The sequence below is a fragment of the Triticum dicoccoides genome, chromosome 7A (assembly GCF_002162155.2).
Source record: "Triticum dicoccoides isolate Atlit2015 ecotype Zavitan chromosome 7A, WEW_v2.0, whole genome shotgun sequence".
NCBI classification, from domain to species: Eukaryota; Viridiplantae; Streptophyta; class Magnoliopsida; order Poales; family Poaceae; genus Triticum; species Triticum dicoccoides.
The window spans coordinates 339,297,511-339,319,972 of NC_041392.1; the positions used below are offsets into that span (position 1 = coordinate 339,297,511).

Sequence of the window (22,462 nt, forward strand, 5' to 3'; positions counted from 1 at the left end):
AGAAGGAGGATTTCTTTGCGAAGGAGTGCTCCAGCATTGGGGTGAAGGTCAGCGAATGGAAACTTAGTCTTGTCAAAAGCAACATCACGTGAAATATAGATGAGACCAGTGGATACATCTAGACATTTGACACCCTTGTGTTGAGCACTATACCCAATAAAGACGCACTATTTTTATCAAAACATGAGCTTGCGGTTGTTATATGGGCAAATATTGGGCCAACAAGCATAACCGAAAACACGAAGAGACTTATAGTCTGGTTTGGTGTGAAGAAGCCTTTCTATGGGAGTTTCATTGTTGATGACATGACTAGGAAGCATGTTGATGATGTGTATGGCGGTAAGAAAAGCTTGGTCCCAAAACTTAAGGGGCATAGAAGCACCGGCTAGGAGAGCTATACCAACTATCTAGTGATGCTTGCGTTCAGCAGAGCCATTTTGTTGGTGAGCATGAGGGCATGAAACATGATGGGACATGCCAAGAGTTTGGAAGAAGGAATTTAACTTTTCATATCCCCCACTCAGACTAGACAACAATGATTTTGCTATCGAATTTTCTTTCAACGAGTGCCTGGAAGTTTTGAAACACTTGAAAAACATCATTTCTTGAGAAGATATGTCCATGAGAACTTGCTATAGTCATCAATGAAGCTTACGTAGTATGTGTGTCTACCAATCGAACTAGGAGCAGGGCCCCAAACATCCGGAAAAAAATAATTGCAAAGTTTTAGTAGAAACACTAGTAGAAATAGGATAAGGCAATTGATGACTTTTTGCTCTTTGGCATGAATCACAAATAGTTTCAACATGACGCTCACCAACAAACATGAGCTTATTCTTCCTAAGCAAACGTTCAACTAAAGAAAAAGAAGCATGTCCTAGACGATCGTGCCATCATGTTGAGGAAAGCTTGACAACACCATATGCTTATTTATTATGTGTTCTAAACTCCGGAAGCAACGGGTAGAGTCCTCGAACACATCTACCTCGATATAGGATTTTCCTCGTGGCCTGATCCTTAATCAAGAAGAAAAAAGGATGAAACTCAATGAAGACATGGTTGTCAAGTGCAATTCTATGAACGGAAAGGAGGTTTTTGTTGGCACTAGGAATATGCAAAATATTCCTAAGATGAATTTTACGATGAGGGGTATGTATAACTGAATGACCAATGTGATTGATTCTCATACCTGCACCATCGGCGGTGTGAATTTGATCCTTGCCGTGGTACTTCTCACGGAGGGTCACCTTTTCGAGCTCACCGGTGAGATGATTTGTGGTGCCGCTGTCAAGGTACCAGTTGGTGTCGATGCCGTAGGAGCCCTCAGCCGCCGCAACGACCTTTTCATCATCTTGAGAATCGTCCTCGTCTTCATCATAGTGGTACCAGCAATCTTTGGCAGTGTGATCCGGCTTGCCACAAATCTGACAGTGCGGGGTGTCCGGGTGGGTCCTGCCAGAGCCGCCGCCACGGCGACCCCTGTTGCCAAAACGCCCTCCACCGCCACTGGTCCTGGTGCCACCGACCTCCCCTTGCCACGGGAAGGACCTCGGTAGCGAGAGCCGCCGCCACGACCGCGGGTGGCGACGTTTGCGGAGGACTTGAAGCCGCCGCTACTCAAGCCGTGGAACTACGCCATGCGCTGGTCAAAGTTGCTTAGCATGGAGAAGATCTCGTCGAGGGAGGCGGGGGTGACACGGGTGTCGAGGCCCGAGATGAGGGGATGGTACTCCAGATCCAGCCCGTGAAGGATGTACGAGATGAGTTCGTCATCCTGGATCGGTTTGCCGGTCGCGGCCAGCTCGTCCGCGAGGCCGCGCATGGAGGCGAAGTAGGTGCGGGCAGACTGGTTGCCCTTCCGCGCAATGATGAGCGAGGTACGGATGTTGTTGACGCGGCTTAGCGACTGCGACAAGTACATGCCCGCTAGCGTCGTCAAGACCGCATGCGCTGTGGTGACCGTGGTCACCATGGCACCATGGCGAGCACCTCCTTAGAGAGGTTGCTCAGCAGGTAGCCGAGCACCTGTTGATCCTCCTGGACCCAGATAGGGTGGAGAGGGTTGGGCTCGAAGGTCACCTTGCCGTCCTTGTCCTTGGCGGCGAGGAGCTTGGCTGGCTCCGGGGAAGTGCCATCGACATAGCTGAAGACACAGGCGCCACACAACTGCGGTGTGATCTATGTGCACCATAGCACGTAGTTCGTGCGGGAGAGTTTCTCAATGACCTGCCCACTGAGGTTAGGGTGAGAGACGCCGGAGGAGGAAGACATGGCTTAGGCACAATTGGAATCAAGAGAAGCTAGATGGGAAGTAGGATGGCTCTGGTTACTATGTGTGAGATGTGGAAACGTCTTAACCTTGATACGAGGGGACATGTTGCATGTTATAGGCAGGAGTGTAATCTCCCTAAAGCGCATACAAGTCCGGAGTTGAGATATTACTAGAGACTTGAAGAAGAAGAGATAGAATATGTTACATTGGATAGATATTGAACTAACTACCTAACTTATCTCTACCAATATCTTGGGACTCCTGGTGCGGCTTAATGTACCTCTGGCGCGGCTCTTAAGTAACGTCACAGGTTGCTTAACAATTGGTTGTATCACGTATTGAAAAATGACATCGGTCGTTAACTACATGCCTAATTAGTGGAGAAATTAACTCAGCACTAATTACCATGCAGTGGTGGAAACTGATGAGAGGCGTTCGCACCATGCATGCAACGTTTTAGATTAGCCATAATAGAGAGTAACATATACTACTTCCTTCATCACAGTTTAAAGGGCGTATCTTGAAAATCAATTTTTTCACAATTAGAGAGAAATAGGGCGCAGGTCATTAATTAGCCCGCTGAAATTACTCCTTCCGCTTGCCTTCCTGGTGTGCATGCATGGTGTGAACTGAAACTTTAGGTGGAGGTGTGAATCGGTTTTGTTTGCATGCATGGCTGTGCGAGGCCTTTTATTGAACGGGGAGGTTACTATGCGTTTGTTTGGCGATTAATTAGGCACATATCCTTAACTACCGCAGCTCCAGCGCATCATTTATTCCTGCCAATCACTAGCGACCTTGGGCCCAGAAAAATGTGAGGTACGCCCTTTAAACTGTGATGGAGGGAGTAGTAACATACACATATCTCTATACTATGTAATAGTGGGTAATAACATAAGTGTAGTAATATGCAAACCTTCCTTTATTAGGTTATAGACTCATATTGCATTGGAACATGTGATATTACAGTAACTAGCTAAGGTACTCAAACTATCTCTTTTCTCATTAACTTATTGCCACATAAACAAATTTGCTGAGTTGAACTTGATGTTACTGTTGAAGTTACTCCCACTGTGGCTAGTCTTAATCCGTACACACCTATGAAGAAAAAGTACCACTTGCATGGGATACAGCTACACGTACACAAAACGGCCTAATTAACTCAGCATTAATTGCACAAGTGTTTGTTTTGTAAAAAAATTCTCGCCTTTTAAAAAAGTAATCATGAATTTTCGACAAAAGAATCGCATTATAGAAAATTGTTCAGAATTTTAAAAAAGATCCAGTTTACATAATTTAATCACAAATTCTAAAAATGTTCATGTTTTAAAATAATTTCAGAATTTTAATAAATGTTCCCTTCTCCAAAAATTGTTGACAGGTTCAAAAAAGTGTTCAGTATTTCAAAATATGTTCTTGTTTGAAAAAACCAGCAATTTAAATTTTGATTGCGCTTTCAAAACTTTTTTTTCAAAAACTTTTGAAATAAACAGGATGACCCAAAAACCGGTTCGCTACTGTTGTTGGCTACATTAAACCAGCCATTAGAGTGGACAGTTTGTACAGTACCTGGTGCTAATGTTCTTCGACTGCTAGAGTCTGTCATTCGCTGCAGGTTACTATGTTCAGTTTTGTTTGTGGGTCAGGTCATGATTGGACCTCTCCCCATTTGAGACATGTACCCTGCACGACCCCACGGAAATACAAAGGCCATGTCCATCCCCACCCGGGCCCATACGGCAGCGGCCTCACCGCTCAAGGAGTGCCCCCTCGCCGGCTAGCGAATAACATCTGCTAGAGTTTTCTCGTGCCGTCGTCGTCGTCACCATTTGAAAAATTTAGGTCCTCTCGCATTGGGCTGCCATCTTGGCACTGAGAGATGTAGGGACTTTGGATCTTCAAGATCGTTATGTTCCTCTGTCAATGTCTAGTGATCATCATAGTTTTGCGAGAATAAATTTCCTCTCGTCTTTTTGGTGGTGCCATGAGGTTTGAAAGTTTTCTGTTCTCACATATCCAATTATTCGAATCTAATGAGTTTATGTTGTGTCAAGCTTTTTTTGTTGGTCTGATTCTTTCTGGAGATGAAATCCTACATCGACACCATGGTGAAGATATAGTGATTCGATGGCCGGCACTTCCAGGGGATCATCCCCGGCCCAAGTACGTTCATCGATCAAGGCTTCCCATCTTTTTGGATGGGCGATTCAAGGTGCTTTCAAAAACCATTATTGGTAATGTTCATGCGGGTGAAAAAATGACAACACCGTTACTCTAGTCCAACAGCGGCTTCTTTACCAAAGTCTTTAGAGTATTTCTTCGAGCAAATATTGATACCACGAAGAAGGTAATTTTAAGAGATTTCATTGTAATCCTTAGTCATAGGAGTTACTTTGTATTTTGTTGGATCTTAGATTCAAATCAGTGCATATGTAATTTTTATGAGTATGAATAAAGTTGAGAGTGTTTCTAAAAATAAAAACGAACCGACTAGATAGTTATTCACACCGTGCGCAAGCTCATTTATCTTGATAAAAAAGCATAGGCTCACGAAAGGGTCCTAGATGACAGCCACAGCGATGCTTGCGATAGTCTGAGCGCTCGCGTAGGCAACGGGGCATAAAATTGAAGGAGACACGCGCCTTAATCCTCTTATATTCTGAAAATGCATGAAAACTAAAGTGCGCCTTCTAAACCATAACAGAGGAAGTACCAAGATAAAATTTAATACATGTTTTGCAATGTAACTTTTTTCGTTTATTATGATCATTAATACACCACATGCATGCATGGAAACTGAATCTGAATGGAGAAAGTAGACGAGTGTCATTATGACTGAATGCATGCAAGTATTAAACAAGTTACTAGTATGAGGAGACATCATTAATTTTTGCCTCGGTTACTGTTGGTGACCTTTTATAAATGCAAAAAGTATATTTTATAGTGGTCTTGTATAAGTAAATGGTGGCAGTAATATGATTGATTTGATCTAGTGAGTGATCGTCTTGTACACGGGAATGATTGCATCTACATGGTTGGCAACTGTTGTTCTTTATCCTTACAGTTGATGAATGGATGAAAAGTTTTTCCTGAAAAAGAGGGATCCTGCTGGGAGCCCCTTTGATGTCCGAACATGTCCAAGTATATGAAGGAGAAATGAGCTTCGACCTTGGAGGCGGCCTTAATTAATCATTTGTTTGATTCATCTACATGTATTATAGCTCGTAGCAACGCACATGCTATACTATTTTGCATTGCGGATATAATTAATTTGAATACAAATTTGAATTGCAGCAATGGTAATGCTAAGCGCGTTTGAAACCATTATTGCTTGAGCCATGCTTCCAGTCTCCCATTGGTACGTGGTAACCCATGTAACATTATGTTTTTCCGAAATTAACTGATGTGCAGGTGGGACCATTCCAAGAATCAGACCTACCAATATAAGAGGTTAAATTCAAGAAACGAGCATGAGGTGAATACACTGACAATTGTCTCACGCCATTCTTTGATAGTTCTATGGTATTGTTTTTTCCATTCATTCTTTGTGAAAAAAAACTGTTATTTGAACCAAAATACATATCCGCATCTAGCATTATACTTATCATGGTGTAACATTATGGGGACAAATGCAAAAGTTGTTTTTGTTGTTTCATCATTATGGGGACAAATGCTAAAATTATTTCTGTTATTTCATCCATTCCTATGTTTTCTGAATAATTTCTTAGCAAACAATAAAGAAGCCCTCTGTACTGAACAAAAAATGTGTTGAGTTAAAACCTATATTTGCCAAATACAAACAATTGTCATCAAATCATGTATGGTGTTTGGATTTTATTTACCCAGAAGATCGTCATTGTTGTGGATATACTTCATCATTTATTTCATTAATATTAGCTGCAAATATTTGAGATGAATTAAGATTTCTATATATGTATTCCAGTGATGTCTTTTTTTCTTATCATTTTCAGGAAGTAGTTTTCTTCGATGAGGAAGGTATAAAACCCGCTAAATCCATTGATGTCAAGGTAGCTAATAACCGGCAAATTGGTAACACAATAAGTGATAATATTTTTGCCTACTAAGACTCCATCACTATATGTTGTAAAATAGGGAACAATCATAAAATGTAGTAGTAATTTGTTGGAGATATGCCCTAGAGGCAATCATGCATGATGATATTTCCTATGTGTTTATGAATAAAGATAGTCCTTGAACATTATCAATAAAGTGTATCAGCAAGTACGTGATTTGTTTGTGGGGCCATGCATTGTATGATGACATCCTAAAAGGTCGCAAGTCGAAAGGGTTGTGTGGATGCGCAGCAGACTAGACTAGTATATGACACGGTCGATGGCTTGGTCTCACTAGCCATGGAGCATTGGATGTTAACCGGATAATATGGACTTGGAAGGATCTGGTCGGATTCGACGTAGTCGGATCCGAGTTGAGATAAGGTCTGAGTCGGACAGACCCAACTATGAGACGCGACGATATGTCATCTGTGAGTCTCTAGTACAACATACGTTCTATGTCCTAAGACCTGAGCTGGCGCATGTACTCGGGATGATGACAGACTTGCTTTGGGCCAACCAAACGCTACTCCGTGACTGGGTAGTTACAAAGGTAGATTTCAGGCTTGTCCAGACCCATGCTGCGAGACATGGTCGAGTAAGATGGGATTTGTCCCTCCGATCAGGAGAGATATGCTCCAGGCCCCTCGTGTGATGCGACCAGGATAAGCATGGCCATGCGGCATGGATTATGAGATAATCCGGTTTGTGGTCGGCATCACTGGAACGAGAAAAAGGTCGGGCTAGCACAAGGATGACAGACTCGCCTTGAGCCCGACAACATATATCGTGTGGCAAAAGGAATGAAAGTATGATGTACAGGTTCGCCTAACCAACTTCATTGCCTGCTTGGTGTTTGGCATACCTTGCTAGGGGCCGCTACCAATCGTGCAATTCGAAGGTGATCCGAACTGCGACCAAGCCGGCTTGAACCTAAGGGGTCGCGCGCTTAAGGAAAGGAACCTATGAGGTCAGATCCGGGGACATTGGTCAGATGTGATCCGAGCTGTATTCGGATTGTGGCGAGTAGACTTATGGGCTTTAGGACCCGTGCGAGGCCCAAGTGTTGAGCCCGCGACGGATGCCTATATAAAGCGGGGTGCGACGCACTCATGCGGTTGATCGCTTCGGTGCTGTCACTAGGGTTTGCATGTGTTGCGAATAGACGCCTCCACTCGCTGCCGGTTGTGTGATTGGACCTAGCAGTCTATCGCACGACGTTCCTTTTGCACGCGCAGATATCATTAGAGGCGGTGGATTTGCGCCGCTCTGGCGAACCTGTACGTGGGAACCGACGACCGGCTGTTCGAGGAAGATCGAACAAGGAGGAGACGATCCACGCGGACGCGCTACCCCAACTCTTCTTCCGCTGCACGACACTGCATGTCTGGTGGTAACAAACTATGATCCATCTTCTGTAGCATGTTCTTGGTTGTTTTGCGCGTAGAAAATTTTAATTTGCAGTCGACGCACCCTACCGTAGAACCCAACATAATTTGCATTGTTGAAATATATAGGTACTATGAGGGTCGGTAGGTATTACGAGCGACAACAGATGAAGGGGGATGAGTCACTAGCAATGAAGGTGCACATGAGAACTATTTTCATAGATTTTGTTAAAGTTATTAAAATGTGTACAAGCGATGGTAAGACGGGATGGGACTTTTGAACAAGAATAATGCTAGAAGATGGGCAGATCAAGAGAATGAAAGTGGAGTGAGAGAAAAGGTAGGAAAAAAGATGATGCTTTGTCTTCTTGTAAGAGGAGGATGGTTAAGGAGGTTGGACGACTACCGGGGAAGAAAGAAGCGGGATAGAGAGTTGTTATTGCTCATTATATTGATGATCTGTTGTTAGACCCAGTGTCGCTGCTCCCGCCAAAGTGTGCTTCTCTTTTGGTGGCAAGAGAAGTCTTAAGGTGGAAGGTGTTGGAAATATGCGCTAGAGGCAATAATAAAATGATTATTATTTTATTTCCTTATTCATGATAATTGTCTATTGTTCATGCTATAATCGTGTTATCCGGAAATCATAATACATGTGTGAATACATAGACCATAACATGTCCCTAGTAAGCATAGTTAACTAGCTCGTTGATCAATAGATAGTCACGGTTTCCTGACTATGGACATTGGATGTCATTGATAACGGGATCACATCATTAGGAGAATGATGTGATGGACAAGACTCAATCCTAAGCATAGCACAAGATCATGTAGTTCGTTTGCTAGAGCTTTTCCAGTATCAAGTATCATTTCCTTAGACCATGAGATCGTGTAACTCCCGGATGCCGTAGGAGTGCTTTGGGTGTACCAAACGTCACAAGTATCTGGGTGACTATAAAGGTATACTACAGGTATCCCCGAAAGTATCTGTTGGGTTGACACGGATCGAGACTGGAATTTGTCACTCCATATGACGGAGAGGTATCTCTGGGCCCACTCGATAATGCATCATCATAATGAGCTCAATGTGACCAAGTGTTTGGTCACGGGATCATGCATTACGGTATGAGTAAAGTGACTTGCCGGTAATGAGATTGAACGAGGTATTGGGATACCGACGATCGAATCTCGGGCAAGTAACGTACCGATTGACAAAGGGAATTGTATACGGGATTGATTGAATCCTCGGCATCGTGGTTCATCTGATGAGATCATCGTGGAACATGTGGGAGCCAACATGGGTATCCAGATCCCGCTGTTGGTTATTGACCGGAGAGTCGTCTCGGTCATGTCTGCATGTCTCCCGAACCCGTAGGGTCTACACACTTAAGGTTCGGTGACACTAGGGTTGTAGAGATATTAGTATGCGGTAACCCGAAAGTTGTTTGGAGTCTCGGATCAGATCCCGAACGTCACGAGGAGTTCCGGAATGGTCCGGAGGTGAAGATTTATATATAGAAAGTCAAGTTTCGGCCATCGGGAAGGTTTCGGGGGTAATCGGTATTGTACCGGGACCACCGAAAGGGTCCCGGGGGTCCACCGGGTGGGGCCACCTATCCCGGAGGGCCCCATTGGTTGACGTGGGAGGGGAAACCAGCCCCTGGTGGGCTGGTGCGGCCCCCATGGGCCTCCCCCTGCGCCTAGGGTTGGAAACCCTAGGGATGGGGGGGGGGCGCCCCACTTGGCTTGGGGGGCAAGCCCCCCCTTGGCCGCCGCCCCCCTTGGAGATCCCATCTCCTAGGGCGGGCGCCCCCTAGGGGCCCTATATATAGTGGGGGGAGGGAGGGCAGCCGCACCAAGTCCCTGGCCCCTCCCTCTCCCCTCGTAACACCTCTCTCTCTCTCGTTGGAACTTGGCAAAGCTCTGCCGAGATCATCGCTGCTTCCACCACCACGTCGTCGTGCTGCTGGATCTCCATCAACCTCTCCTTCCCTTACTGGATCAAGAAGGAGGAGACGTCTTCCCAACCGTACGTGTGTTGAACGCGGAGGTGCCGTCCGTTCGGCGCTCGGTCATCAGTGATTTGGATCACGACGAGTACGACTCCATCAACCCCGTTCTCTTGAACGCTTCCGCTCGCGATCTACAAGGGTATGTAGATGCACTCCCCTCTTCCTTGTTGCTAGATGACTCCATAGATTGATCTTGGCGATGCGTAGAAAATTTTAAAATTCTGCTACGTTCCCCAACAGAAGGTTGGGGCCGAACAACACTAAGTTTTTTGTTGGCTTACTGCTAGCTATCAAAGGTATTTTCATATGGGCTGGATTTTAGGGAGCTCGGATTATCCAAACGGTTGAATTTTGAGGAACCTGCTGCGGCCTGTTTGATGTCCGAACATGTCCAGATGTATGAAGGAGAAATGATCTTCGACCTTGGAGACACCCTTAATCATTTGTTTGATTCATTTATATGTATTATAACCCATAGCAACGCACGGACATTCTACTAGTAGTTTAATTAAGTTCCATTCTATATTTCAAATAGGTCACTTGACTTCCAGGCGGCCAGGGATGTTTTCACATAGAGATAGAAGATAGAGATGGAGATAAAGAGGGAGTGTGCGTTCGTGCAAGTGAGGGGCATAGGTCGATATGACCGTGTTTAGAAACAAGCATAGGCGAATAATTCACCTTTATTTTCTTTTTTTTGCGAGGAATTCACCTTTATTTTCAGTTGCATTAGTTGTTTTCTTATTTATCTCTTCAAACGGTTCACTTGACTTCCATTTTAAATTTCATATATTTCATTTAACTTGCAGGTTGGAGTTGGTCCACATGCCAATTGGCGCAACGTGACATTTAGTGGATATGATGGTATGCCAAATTGGAGTTTTCACGCAATAGTATGACAAGCTCGGAGATGCATGTGTTGACATCAAATTTTGTCAATGATAGAAAATACATGTAAGATGACCTCAAGCGGAAAATCTTTCAACTTAAAAATCCCGTATCGTCAAAACAAACAACTTTAATTTTTGTATCATCTCCAATCAAGATCGTATGCAACCTCGAGAGCTGAAACAGTTGATACACAAGTTCCGGACTAGCCCCTAAAGTTCTGAAATTTATGAAAAGATTGTACGTGGTGCACATAGAAAACTGAAGTTATAATATATTTTTACTGATTTACATGCACAAATGCACCCGCAAAATAATCTTGGATGAATAAAATTCATGAACATGAAAGTCATTCATCTTAACAAGAAGACCAAATTTGCTTTTCTGATCATCTCAATCCAATATCGTGTGAGGATCTCCATGATCAATACAAATAAGCTATTTTATACATAATTAAGCCCGGAAGTTTCGGGCCAGACCAAAAGTTAGTTTCGGTCCTATTTATTTAAGTTAAGTTAGGTTTTGACGTTTTGAACGAGATTTAAGACTTTTCTTGTATGAAAGCCCACCCACCTTATATCCGAGAGACGACGATCCATTGAAAAAAGAAAGAAAAAGAAACAACACACAATCGTCAAACATATCTGTCACTATTACCTTTTTGTTGTCCCTTATTTTTTCTTCCTCCTCGCTCTTTATGTTCGAGATAGTAATTTATGAGGCTCTAGGGACGATCAGATCTACCTAGGGTAGTCCTGACAGCCGTACTCATGGGATTTCACCCGAATGTGTGGAGTTTCGGGTTTGAAAAACCTCGTGGACGTCTGTTGCGTATCACTCTGAGCGACGCTTCTTCGGTGACGTGTCTTGCGTACACGAGATAGTACACGGTGAGCTACCGGCCGACTGAAGCCAGCAGTCCCTAGAAACTGGATAATCCCGTTGGGGTTCAACTGTTCAACAATTCCGCGTCCCATCGTCGGCTCGTCCCTCTCTCGAACCACCCATCGCCCCAGCCGTCCTAATCTGTCCTCTCAAGCCGTAGCCCCGAGTCGACTCCCCTTCTCATCCCAATTTACCAAACCCTAACCCTAACCCTCCTCATCCAATTTATCTCACCCAGCGCGCGCGCGGCCGCCGTGGCGGGCGACCGAGGATGCCGTCCGGGTCTACGCAGTTCCGGTACACACAGACGCCGTCCAAGGTGCTGCACCTACGGAACATGCCGTGGGAGAGCACTGAGGAGGAGCTCGTCGAGCTCTGCAAACCATTCGGCAGGGTTGTGAACACCATGTGCAACGTCGGAGCCAACCGCAACCAGGCCTTCGTGGAGTTCGTAAGGCGCCCTTCCTCTCCTCCCCCGTCTCACCCCCGCCCTGTCCCTTCCTCTGTTGCGATTTTGCCTCGTGGCGGGTGCTGGCTGGTATTTTGATGAATAATTCACGTTTGTTGATGCGATGTATGGTTTATTCATGTGATTGCATCTAGGTATGACACTTCTGCTTGGGGTCGATTTTAGTATCAATCGAAAGAAGTCCACATAACCCCCTAGTGTTTCACAAACCGGCTAATTTACCCCCTGAAGTGCAAAACCGGGTATTTAACCCCCTGCCTTTCTCAAAACCATGTGAATCATCCCCTAGACCTGATTAGAGTGGTTTTGGCAGGTGGTTTTGTCCTTTCGGACCTGCACCCAACTGCACCTGGCCTTGTCCATCCTCAGCTGCACGCCTGCACCACGCCGGCGTCGTGTGCAGCGCCTGGATGCCGACATCACCATGTAGCTTGCTGGTCCATTCTTTCAACTCTGTCAGCTTCTTGATGGTGAACTGCATCATCTCCGGGTTGCCGTGCAGCCTACACGACGCCACCAGAGTGTCACACATCGAAAGCCATCGCTTCAATCAGGCGGAGAGTGCATCATCGAAGCTGCAGCTCTGACCCATCGCCGATCTGAGAATACTGCTAGGACTCCCAGGAGCGTTGACTCATCCGGCTTGCCGCTGTCCAAGCACATCTAACTGAATTCCTCCCCATGATGTGTGTACCCGTGTATATCAGCGAGTTCAAGGACGTCAAACGCGAGCATCACCTTTGTCCTCCCTCACCACCAGGCTGCCAAAATCACCTATGTGTTCACAAATATGAGTCATGCATGTTACCATGGCGTCCTCGGTTCCTCGCTGGGCTCGAGGCCAGTCAGGCCCTCGCTCGTGATCAAGACTCGTCTCCCAGCTCGGCAGGCTGGTGCTCGTCACCGGCACGAACATGCCGGAGCTGCCGCAGAGCGAGGTTGAGGAGATTTCGGCAGAGTGACTCTCCTCCATCCCGGACAGCGCCGTCATGTTTTCCACCTTCAGGAGCAAGATGTGTGTCCCGGCCGCCTGCACAACTCCATAAGGGCAGAGACTTCAAGGTGAAGGTCGAGAAGTGCATGACTCCGGGGTTCGAGGAGAGGATGAATGGGAGGGATGTGGTGCACCTATACCACATCCTACGAAAAATCAAAGCGTGCGGTGCTTAGTGAACCACGCCGGACGAGCTCCATCATGCTAGGGCTCCTTGTCGGCTGCTGTAAACTGTTTGATGTTGTACAGCGAGTATGGAGTACCTCAACGTCGAGCTGTTCGCGGGGGACCTCGATGTCGGGGTGAAACTGGCACGCCGGCACCAAGGATGGTTTAGGTGAGAGGATGTGAACGATGCCGTATACACGTGATTGCAGGCAGATGGGATAGGGAAGAAAGAACTCTGCCGACCTGGCCCCTTGCAACGTTGCTACGTCAGCAAACCACCTCACAAAACCACTATAATCAGGTTTAGGGGGTAATTCACATTGTTTTGAGAAAGACAGGGGGTTAAGTACCCGGTTTTAAACTTCAGGGGGTAAATTAGCCGGTTTGTGAAACCCTGGGGGGTGATGTGGACTTCTTTCAGTATCAATCAGTGGCCGTTTGATTGCTAGATTTTGTGGGAGCATGATCTATTGGAGGAATTTCTTGTTGATACTTATACTGTCCCGTGGTTGAGGCGGTGCTGGTTGACTGTCAGGGCATTATTATTTATATACTCCCTCCGTCCGGGTTTATTAGGCCCATAAGCCAAATTGCTAAGACCAAGAAGATGCACGCAACTAGAGATTTGGAAAATAAATCAACTTAATTTACTCCAGAACCACCCTATTAACTAGGCCTAGTAAGGCTGCTTGTAATGGGTAGTATCATAAGTTAGTAAATGCATATGATACTAGTGTGTGATACTACCTCCCTAATGCATAGTATCATGTACTAGTATCATAGATGACTTTATTTATTTCCATGCATGACACATAGTAGCATTGCATTTATTATGATACGGTATCATGATATGATACTCAACCATCTATTTCTTCATTTAATTCTATGCCACATCATCAAAATTGCCTACTTGGCATGCATGATACTAACTATGATACTCCCATTACGACCAGCCTAACTAACCAGACACATGCAATGGACGGCGTGCGCATACATTGTGCATGCATGGCCAATCAGCCAAGTCCATGCGCCAGCTCCAATGCAGCAACGCAAAAGAAGGGAGAGATTCTTGGGAAAAAACAAGTAGTTACTGCAGGGGGCCTTATAAACAGGGACAGACATGGATGGCTTAAAGGCCCAATAAACCCGGACGGAGGTAGTACATGACTTGGTGTTATTTGATTTTAAAATTTGGGGTTGATTGTTTGTTGCAAACCATAGCGTAATCTCCAACGGTGGTGTGCCTCTGTTGAGCGAGATGCATACAACTTCATGTCTTAGGTGAGAAACGCTTTGTTCTTACCGGTGATTGCAGTTTATGTTTCATTCGCAATCTTCTCTTCCGTGTGTTAAGTATCACATGTATCTTGTGTCTAATCTGTATCCAGTCAAATACGAGCCATACTTTTGCGAGTTTCTAACTATCTGAAGATACTTTCCTTGCTTGTTGGCACATGTGGAATTTTGATGTATTGGAATAAAAGATAATTTTATTTGCTATACCAAGAAAATCCATGTTCTTCTACAATGGCCATTTCGTTTAAGTAGGTTTGTCGATTATGGACAGATTTGTGTTTTTTTTTTGCGAATACGCAGGTTGCGTATGAGCGTATCTTTCCATTGATAGAAGGGTAGAAATTACAGGGGCTCAGGGTCGCAAGTGAGCAGACAGAACGGGGATGCTCAGCCCGGGGAGGGGGGGGGGATACAATTATTCAGGTTGCAGGGACGATCATGCTTAGGCCTGTAGCTCCAGCTCTTGCCCAAGAGCGAGCTTCTTCTTGGATGGAATGGATAAGGTTGCTGAGTGAGGGTTGAATTGCGTTCTGGTTCTTCCAGATGGACCAAGCATAGAGGGCGATCATCCATCCAGGACTTTTGAATGCTAGCCGGGGAGCGTGGCGGAGGACCACCACGTGAAGAAATCGGTGTTGCCGTTTGGAGGGTGGGTGGTGAGCCGGCACCAGGAGAGGAGCTCATGCCAAACCATCTGAGAGAAGACGCATTCCGCCAGGAGGTGCTGCATGGTCTCGGTATTCTGGTCGCGAAGGAGGCATGCTGGCGCATGAGGAAGGCCATGGCGAGCACGCCGGGCCTCAGTTCAGCAGCAGTCGAGCCCAGCTAACCAAAGGAAAACCTAGATGCTGAGTGGGGCCCATGGCTTCCAAGTGAGCTACCAGTGGGGGGCTTGCATGGATCCTTGGAAGAGCGTGAGGTAGCAAGACTTTGTCGTGTAGACACCGCTCGTAGTCCAACGCCAAGTGATGAAATCCGTGGTAATGGCAACATTGGCAAGGGTGGTGGTGCGAAGGCGGCGCCAAATGTCCACGTACTCCATGGTGGCCGCCGGCCTGAGGCTGCCACGAATCTTGGATCTAGGCCTGGTTGGGGATGGCCTCGCAGACAAGGCGGCTGTTGCGGCGGCGGCGAGGGACAAGGGCGACCAGGGCCGGAGCAAGCTCGAAGATGGAGGAGCCCTGAAGCCAATGATCGGTCCATAATTTGCAGGCGTGTCCGTCACCCAAAATCCAGGAAGTGGAGGATCGAAAGATTTGCTTGACCTCAGGCTCGCAGTGTGGAGGAAGATGGTGCTAAGGGCGTTTAGGGCCAGTCTCTTGGAGCCACAGCCAGAGCACCCGAAGAGCAATGCCGGTGCGTTCCAAGTCCTGAATGCTGAGGGCGCCGAGCTCCAAGGGGCGGCATGCCTGTGGCATATATAAATATCCTGTCTTGGTTGCTTTATATTTTACAAGGTCAACTATAGTGCAAGAAATACTACATGCAAACTCTTTATATGCAACAGAGAACATCACATTGATTTTTGAACTGCAGACATGTGATACTTGGGAAAAAGTTAAAAGTGGACTGTAGCCTAAGCTTGAAGAGCTATTAACTGTATGAGTGGAACTCCTGGCCAGGCCTAGAAAAATCCTTGTTCTTGTATGGTGAATATTTTATTTGAGTTTGTTGATTGCTAACAGATCTGTTCTCATGATCGGAACTCCTGGCCAGGCCTAGAAAATCCTTGTTCTTGTATGGTGAATATTTTCTTGGACACTACTATGCAGCGGCGCAGCATCTGATGTTTCCCGTGCGGCGCTCGCTGATCAGGCAGTAAAGCTTGTCGCGCTTGCGCGTGAGCCCCTCCCGTCGCTTAATGGGCCGTCCAAACTCGGTCAATCTCTTGTCGTGCATCGCCGTCTCTTGCACCTTAACTCACTCTCGTGTCGTTTTCACCACCAAATCCTAGCGCTGCTTCTCCCTAATCCACCAGCTCAACCATTGCACAATGATGTAGATAAGCTGCCCATAAACATGTAGGAAAAAAAAGGAGTCGTGCTAGCGAAAAAAGGATGATCTGACATGATTGCCAGGTTGAAGCAGGTGTAGATACACATGGTTGTCATGTTCAACCAGATATATGTTACCAGGTTTACATGCAATTTCCAGGAAAATTGTGCTGAGTTGCCATATTATTTCATCCTGCTTGTCGTGCTGTCTACAAGCGGTTGCCAGGGGAATTTGTTGTGTTTACCATTTTTCATTGTACTGGGTTGCCATCTTATTTCATATTACTTGTTGTTCTGTTTATGCGTAATTGTTGAGATGATTTACTGTGCTTGCTATTTTAATTTTATCGAGTTGCCATGTTTATTTTATAATGCCTGCTGTTTTATTAACATGTAATTGCTGGGATAATTTGTTGTGCTTGTCATTTTTAATTGTGCCAAGTTGCCAATTTATTTTGTCTTGACGTTTTGTTTACACACAGTTTCTGGCATGATTTACTATGCTTGCTATTTTAATTGTGGAGTTGCCATATTTATTTTGTACAACTTGCCATTTTGTTTACATATAACTCCCGAGATGATCTGCTATGATTGCCATTTCAATTTGTGCTGATTTGCCATATTTATTTCATGCATCATGACATTATTTGCGAAAAATTGAACTTCTCAAGGTGATTTGTTGTTTTTATGTATGTCTTGGTTAAATTGTGTTAATCATTTAAGCTAGTTTCCTTGAAACACAATGGTTCTTCAAAAATGCAGTTGTCAGATTGTTTAGGAAAAACAACCAAGTTTTTGAAAATAATTACCCGTTGATTCACAAAAAGATTAATAGCATGTAGAATAGAACTGAATTCTTTATTTATTTAATACAAGATGTACATCTTGTGGAAATCGAGACAGAACACTGTAGCAGCCCCCGTGCAAGCATAGTGCAACGGTGGTGCTCAATGTAGCGAGTGCTTGTAGCAAACCACAGCCTGTAGCACACTTGCCCCGTTTTTCTTCCTGGGCCTGGTGGCCTAGTTTGCTCGCCCCAAAACAAATCGCGATGCTACTATTTAGTTTATGCAGAGCTGAGCCGCAGGGGAGAACGAGCGTGCGCACATTGGATTTTCCCTATTTTCTTTTGAGTTTGTTGATTGCTAACGGATATTGCTCATCATCCTGTAGTCATAACTGATTGGTGTCATCAACGATTCACCTGTTTTGGTTGCTCTCAATTTTTTTACAAGAATGGTGTAAGCAATAGCTGCTGCCATGCCGCTTTATAGGGAGTACCCAAGAATCAAGTGTTAGATGGCCTGTTTGGTCGAATTTCTGAAGGCCTCCCACCCTCACCCCCACCCCAGAGGAGTTAAATAACTACAAAACAGTCCCCTTCCTGTTGTTTAACTCTATGCAACGGGGAATATTGCATACGTAATTTTCTAGTTGCAAAAATGTGTTTTTTGTAGATTGATCTAGCGGAAGTTTCATGTGAAAAGTGAGCCTGAAGAACTGTTAGCTCTATATAATTGGAACTTCTAGCCAAGTCGATGGGTTCCTGACTTTCTATCATAAATTTGCCTATTTCAGGCAGATCAAAACCAGGCAATTTCAATGGTTTCATATTATGCTTCATCTTCAGAACCTGCCCAAGTTCGTGGTAAAACTGTATATATCCAGTATTCAAATAGGCAAGAAATTACAAACAATAAAGGCACTGGTGATTCTTCTGGCAATGTCCTGCTTGTCACCTTTGAAGGTGTCCAGCCTAATGATGTTAGCATAGATGTTATCCATTTGGTAAGTATTACACGAGACATGCATTCAAATAGTAAATGAATTCCTTTTCCGTTTTGTAATGTTTTATTTTTTGCATTATTTGCAATAGGTATTTTCTGCTTTTGGGTTTGTTCACAAGATAGCAACGTTTGAGAAAGCCGCTGGTTTCCAGGTAACATAGTGCTTATGTCTAGTTTCATATATGTTACTATTTTTGTAAATTACCTTGACAGCTTGATTTTTTTACTAACTACTAGCTCGAAATTTTTTCAGGCACTTATCCAATATACTGATGCTCCAACTGCTCTAGAGGCAAAAAATTCGTTAGACGGAAGAAGCATACCGAGGTAGTCCATGTTTATTACTCTGAGTTGGCAATTCACGAGAGTAATGTGAACCCTTGAAATTTTACTTCTTGAACTCGCGAAGGGTGCATTTTTTACTATTGCATTTTAGCTGATCTTTGATATAGAAGTCACTGATGTGATATTGCTATTGCAGGTATCTACTGGCTGAACACGTCAGCATTTGTCACCTGCGCATAACATTTTCTGCGCACAAAGATTTGAATATTAAATTTCAATCACATCGCAGCAGGTACAAGATAGTTTACAGCTTTAATTTTTTTTGTGTGTTCAATTCTATTTTGGTTTGTATTAAGCTCTTGTCCGCTAAAAATTAATTTTAGAGACACAAGTTTGTAACAGTGTCTGTTTTGATTAAGCAGGGATTACACAAATCCTTATCTTCCTGTTAATCCAACTGCAATCGAGGGAATCACACAGGTTTGCCTGTAGTTCAAACTAGTATATCTGATGTCATGTCACTCTTCATCTTCTTCTGTTGCTGCTTACACCATGTAAGTTTTGCAGCCCATATTAGGCTCTGATGGGAAGATTAAGGAGCCAGAGAGCAATGTACTTTTAGCATCAATCGAGAACATGCAGTATGCTGTGGGAGTGGATGTTCTACACACTGTAAGAGTATTTTAGAGTGATCTTGTCCTCAAGATTATTTTGAATTAAATAAGAAAAATATTTGTAAGAAAATATATCATATATACTCATTGTATGAGATAATTTCAGGTGTTCTCTTCTTTTGGTGCTGTCCGAAAGATTGCAATGTTCGAGAAGAATGGTGGAATGCAGGCTCTAATTCAGTATCCAGGTATGTGCGAACAACTGTAAACCTCACCATATCACATTATCTTTAGGATATGCCATGATATGGCTACACCTTGATTTAGGGGATGTAGACTGGCCCCGATGCTCCTTTGCTGTAATTTTTTCACTCTGTTGTTAACTCCTGACAAGCCAAGTCCATAGGTGATACTGAACTCTGTGGACATCTTAATGATGCTGTGTTGATTATTGAGTTAATATTTGTTTATGCGTCAAAGTTTCTGACTTCAGCAGAGAGGTCTTGGAGTCCCTGAAGACTTAAAATGGACATCTACAACTATCCACAGCTATAAAGTTACCTTTCGTAATTTCTTATTCTTTTCTTACCGTTTCCTGTAAGCATATTTACTTTCTTAGTAGAGGTTTGGTACAGTCATGTCTTCCTGTCATCTTAGTGTGGATTGTCTTCCTCTTGGCACCCTGTTCTTCTGTCAGACGCCAGCTGCCTTAATTGTTACCTTTTTGGATAGAGTAGCAGTCACCATGAGGATGTATCCAGTGCTTTCTAGCCTGACAGTGACTGGTGTGGTTGGTCCTAAAATTGGTGCAAATGGTCAGAAAAAATTCTTAGAAATTGTTGAAAGAAAATCAATCTACCATGCCACAGAATTTCAAACCTACATTTTGGTCTACACATGGAGAAACCACTGAGACAAACTGCTGAACTTGACAAAGGAAAGAGAAAACACTGTTGACTGGAATTTGTCTTTTTCTTCTTCTTCTCTCCTAATGTAACAGTTGAATTTATGTAGATTGCTTGATTTTATATCATTCTTGTGGTGGGTTTTGTTACGCCATTTGTATTTTAGGAACATAAGGAAGTGAATTATGGGCTAACAGTCACATCCTCTAGCTGCAACCTCTATTGAGAGCACGTCTTATACATCTGTAGTCCAAATGAGCATCTCAGCGTCTTATGTGTGATCAATTTATCTATCCTGTCTTTGATGTTTCTTCGGAAGTGAGACAAAACAGACGGCATTGCACATTACAGTGTATTTGTAATCTAAATGTTTAACTTGAGAGAATCCATATTCATATTCACTACAACTTCTAGTTGTTCAGAAGTACTGCTAGAGCTAACAGAGTCTGTATTCGCAGATATAACAACAGCAGGAGTTGCTAAACAAGCTCTGGAGGGGCATTGCATATATGATGGTGGTTACTGTAAGCTTCATCTGTCATACTCTCGTCATACTGATCTGAATGTGAAGGTATAAACAATAGTTTCAGGCTGTGTAAATTAACAAAGAATAAATGAATGCATCCAATTAGGGAAAAAATACTATTGCTATATTGAGGTGGAATAGTCTTATCATTTGTTCGGTTTGACAATGCTTTTGGAACATCTTGTTTTCCTACTGTTTGCTTCCACGTTTTTCCTGATACGGGATCTACATATTGTGGCATTCAGGCACATGACGAGAGAAGCAGAGACTACACCGTCTCGGATCGTAGTGCTCAGGTACAAGCTGCAGGTCAAGCCCCTGGTCTAAGCACTCCTGGAGCAGCATGGCAAAGCACCACGCCTGCTGCTTTTTATGGAAGCTCAGCAGGACCGACCTCTATCGGACAAGCGCCAGCCTGGAATCCTAACATGCAGCGAGGGGCATTTGCACCTGCATCAACCTCGTACCCTACCCAATTATTGATGGCAAACCCAGGCCCGCACTTTCCAGCAGTCGGATCAAGCTCTGGTGCTCCTCCGATGTTGTACCAAGCTTCGCAGCAGATGGCACATTATGGCACAGCCCCTGCTGCTCTGCCTCATGCAGCCTTGTCTGGCGAACCGATGTACTTCCCAAAATGAGCTATTCATCCAATAGAGCAGTTGCCTATGCTTTGTGCAGCACCTCTGGTCTTCAATTTTTGGAACTGCACTGTAATGCCGATCTGTTTTTCTTGGTACTTGTGAGACCCCTGTGGCAAATGTACCTGTCTGGCTGTTGGTGCCTGTAAACTGCACAACAAAATGGAAAATTACTCGAGCCATGTCAGTTCAATCCAAAACCTGATGTTCTTTCTGCGCTTGATAATTTCTTGGTACAAGGCACCAACAATTAAGTTTGACTATACCAGGGTGGTGTATGCCATACTGGAATTTGTTTTTGGCCATGTCTGGTTGCCGGTTGGTTTCTTCTCCATGAACAAAGAATGCCGGTTGGTTTCTTCTCCATGAACAAAGAATGTTACTCCCTCCGTGCACTTCTACAAGTTGTTCCAGACAACTGAAAATGGGCTGCTTTTCACGTTGTTACAATGTCTTCAACATCTTATAAAAGTGAACAGAGGAAATACAACACCAGTTATTGGCTTGCTGACGTACTGTGCTGCTGGCCGCCGAGATTAAGTTCCAAAGCTTATTGTCGAGCTGGATTCGAAAGGTGTAGTGGCCATCTTCAATGATCCAGAGAAGAACCTCTGAGCGCTCGGTCCGGTGATTGAAGAAGTGAAAGGGTTACTCAAGTTTCAGGAGTCTAGAGTCCGATGGATGCGGCGATGTGCGAACGGTGCTCTGCACATCTTAGCTAAGGATGTGCGAACGGTCACATCTTAGCTAAGGAACGATTGTATTTTATGATACAATAAAGCATCCTCAATTATTACTTGTGTATCCCTGGGAGGATAAATATGGCACGTCCAGTGCCAATGATTACCGTATCGCGTTCAGCTATAATTAGAATATCTTCATTCATCTTTTTAAGAGTTTGGAAATATTTCATCTCCCTTAGTATGGAGTTTGTGGTTGAACTGTCCACAAGGCATAATTCATCTTTTATTTGATTGTCACTGTAGAGAACTATATATAAGACAAAAAACTTTCAGTGAGAAAATCTCATGTAAATACATAGAATACAATCTTATTTATATCAAATATGTTGGCACGGTTACAATCTTATTATAACAAATGTGCTGATACAATATAAATACAACAATAATACTTATGTTCTTATTACAACATCACAAATGGACATAGCTAAATAGATCACTAAAGAATTGTGGGACTAGCCGAAGTCTCCAAACACGTCATTTGAGGTACACCCGATCATCACGTTCTCCGTGTCAGTAAGGTCTTCT

General features: G+C 44.2%; 1 protein-coding gene across 8 annotated transcripts; it reads left to right on the top strand.

Annotated features, from left to right (window-relative positions):
- Nucleotides 1-11,574: 11,574 nt before the first annotated feature.
- LOC119331021 (polypyrimidine tract-binding protein homolog 1-like) lies at nt 11,575-21,420 on the top strand. 8 transcript variants are annotated; one of them, XR_005160354.1, is made up of 11 exons: nt 11,575-11,966; nt 18,015-18,224; nt 18,313-18,375; nt 18,477-18,550; nt 18,705-18,800; nt 18,931-18,988; nt 19,076-19,180; nt 19,289-19,370; nt 19,450-19,528; nt 19,616-19,678; nt 20,486-20,599. XR_005160354.1 is itself a non-coding variant. In XM_037604183.1 (10 exons), the coding sequence occupies exons 1-10, from the start codon at nt 11,787-11,789 to the stop codon at nt 20,804-20,806; spliced, it is 942 nt and encodes a 313-aa protein (XP_037460080.1). In that variant the 5' UTR covers nt 11,576-11,786; the 3' UTR covers nt 20,807-20,940. The 8 variants fall into 8 exon arrangements, 5 of the variants coding, with proteins under 5 accessions (XP_037460082.1, XP_037460080.1, XP_037460083.1 ...); XR_005160355.1 differs by lacking the exon at nt 19,450-19,528 and having other exon boundaries at nt 11,576-11,966; nt 19,616-19,688; nt 20,486-20,598; XR_005160356.1 differs by lacking the exon at nt 19,450-19,528 and having other exon boundaries at nt 11,576-11,966; nt 19,619-19,688; nt 20,486-20,598.
- Nucleotides 21,421-22,462: the final 1,042 nt, after the last annotated feature.

Coding starts and splice junctions, on each gene's coding strand:
- LOC119331021 (XM_037604182.1), top strand. CDS start 11,787: ATGCCGTCCGGGTCTACGCAGTTCCGGTACACACAGACGCCGTCCAAG. Junction 18,551..18,704: donor GACGGAAGAAGCATACCGAG/GTAGTCCATGTT, acceptor TTGCTATTGCAG/GTATCTACTGGCTGAACACG. Junction 18,801..18,930: donor TTTCAATCACATCGCAGCAG/GTACAAGATAGT, acceptor TTGATTAAGCAG/GGATTACACAAATCCTTATC.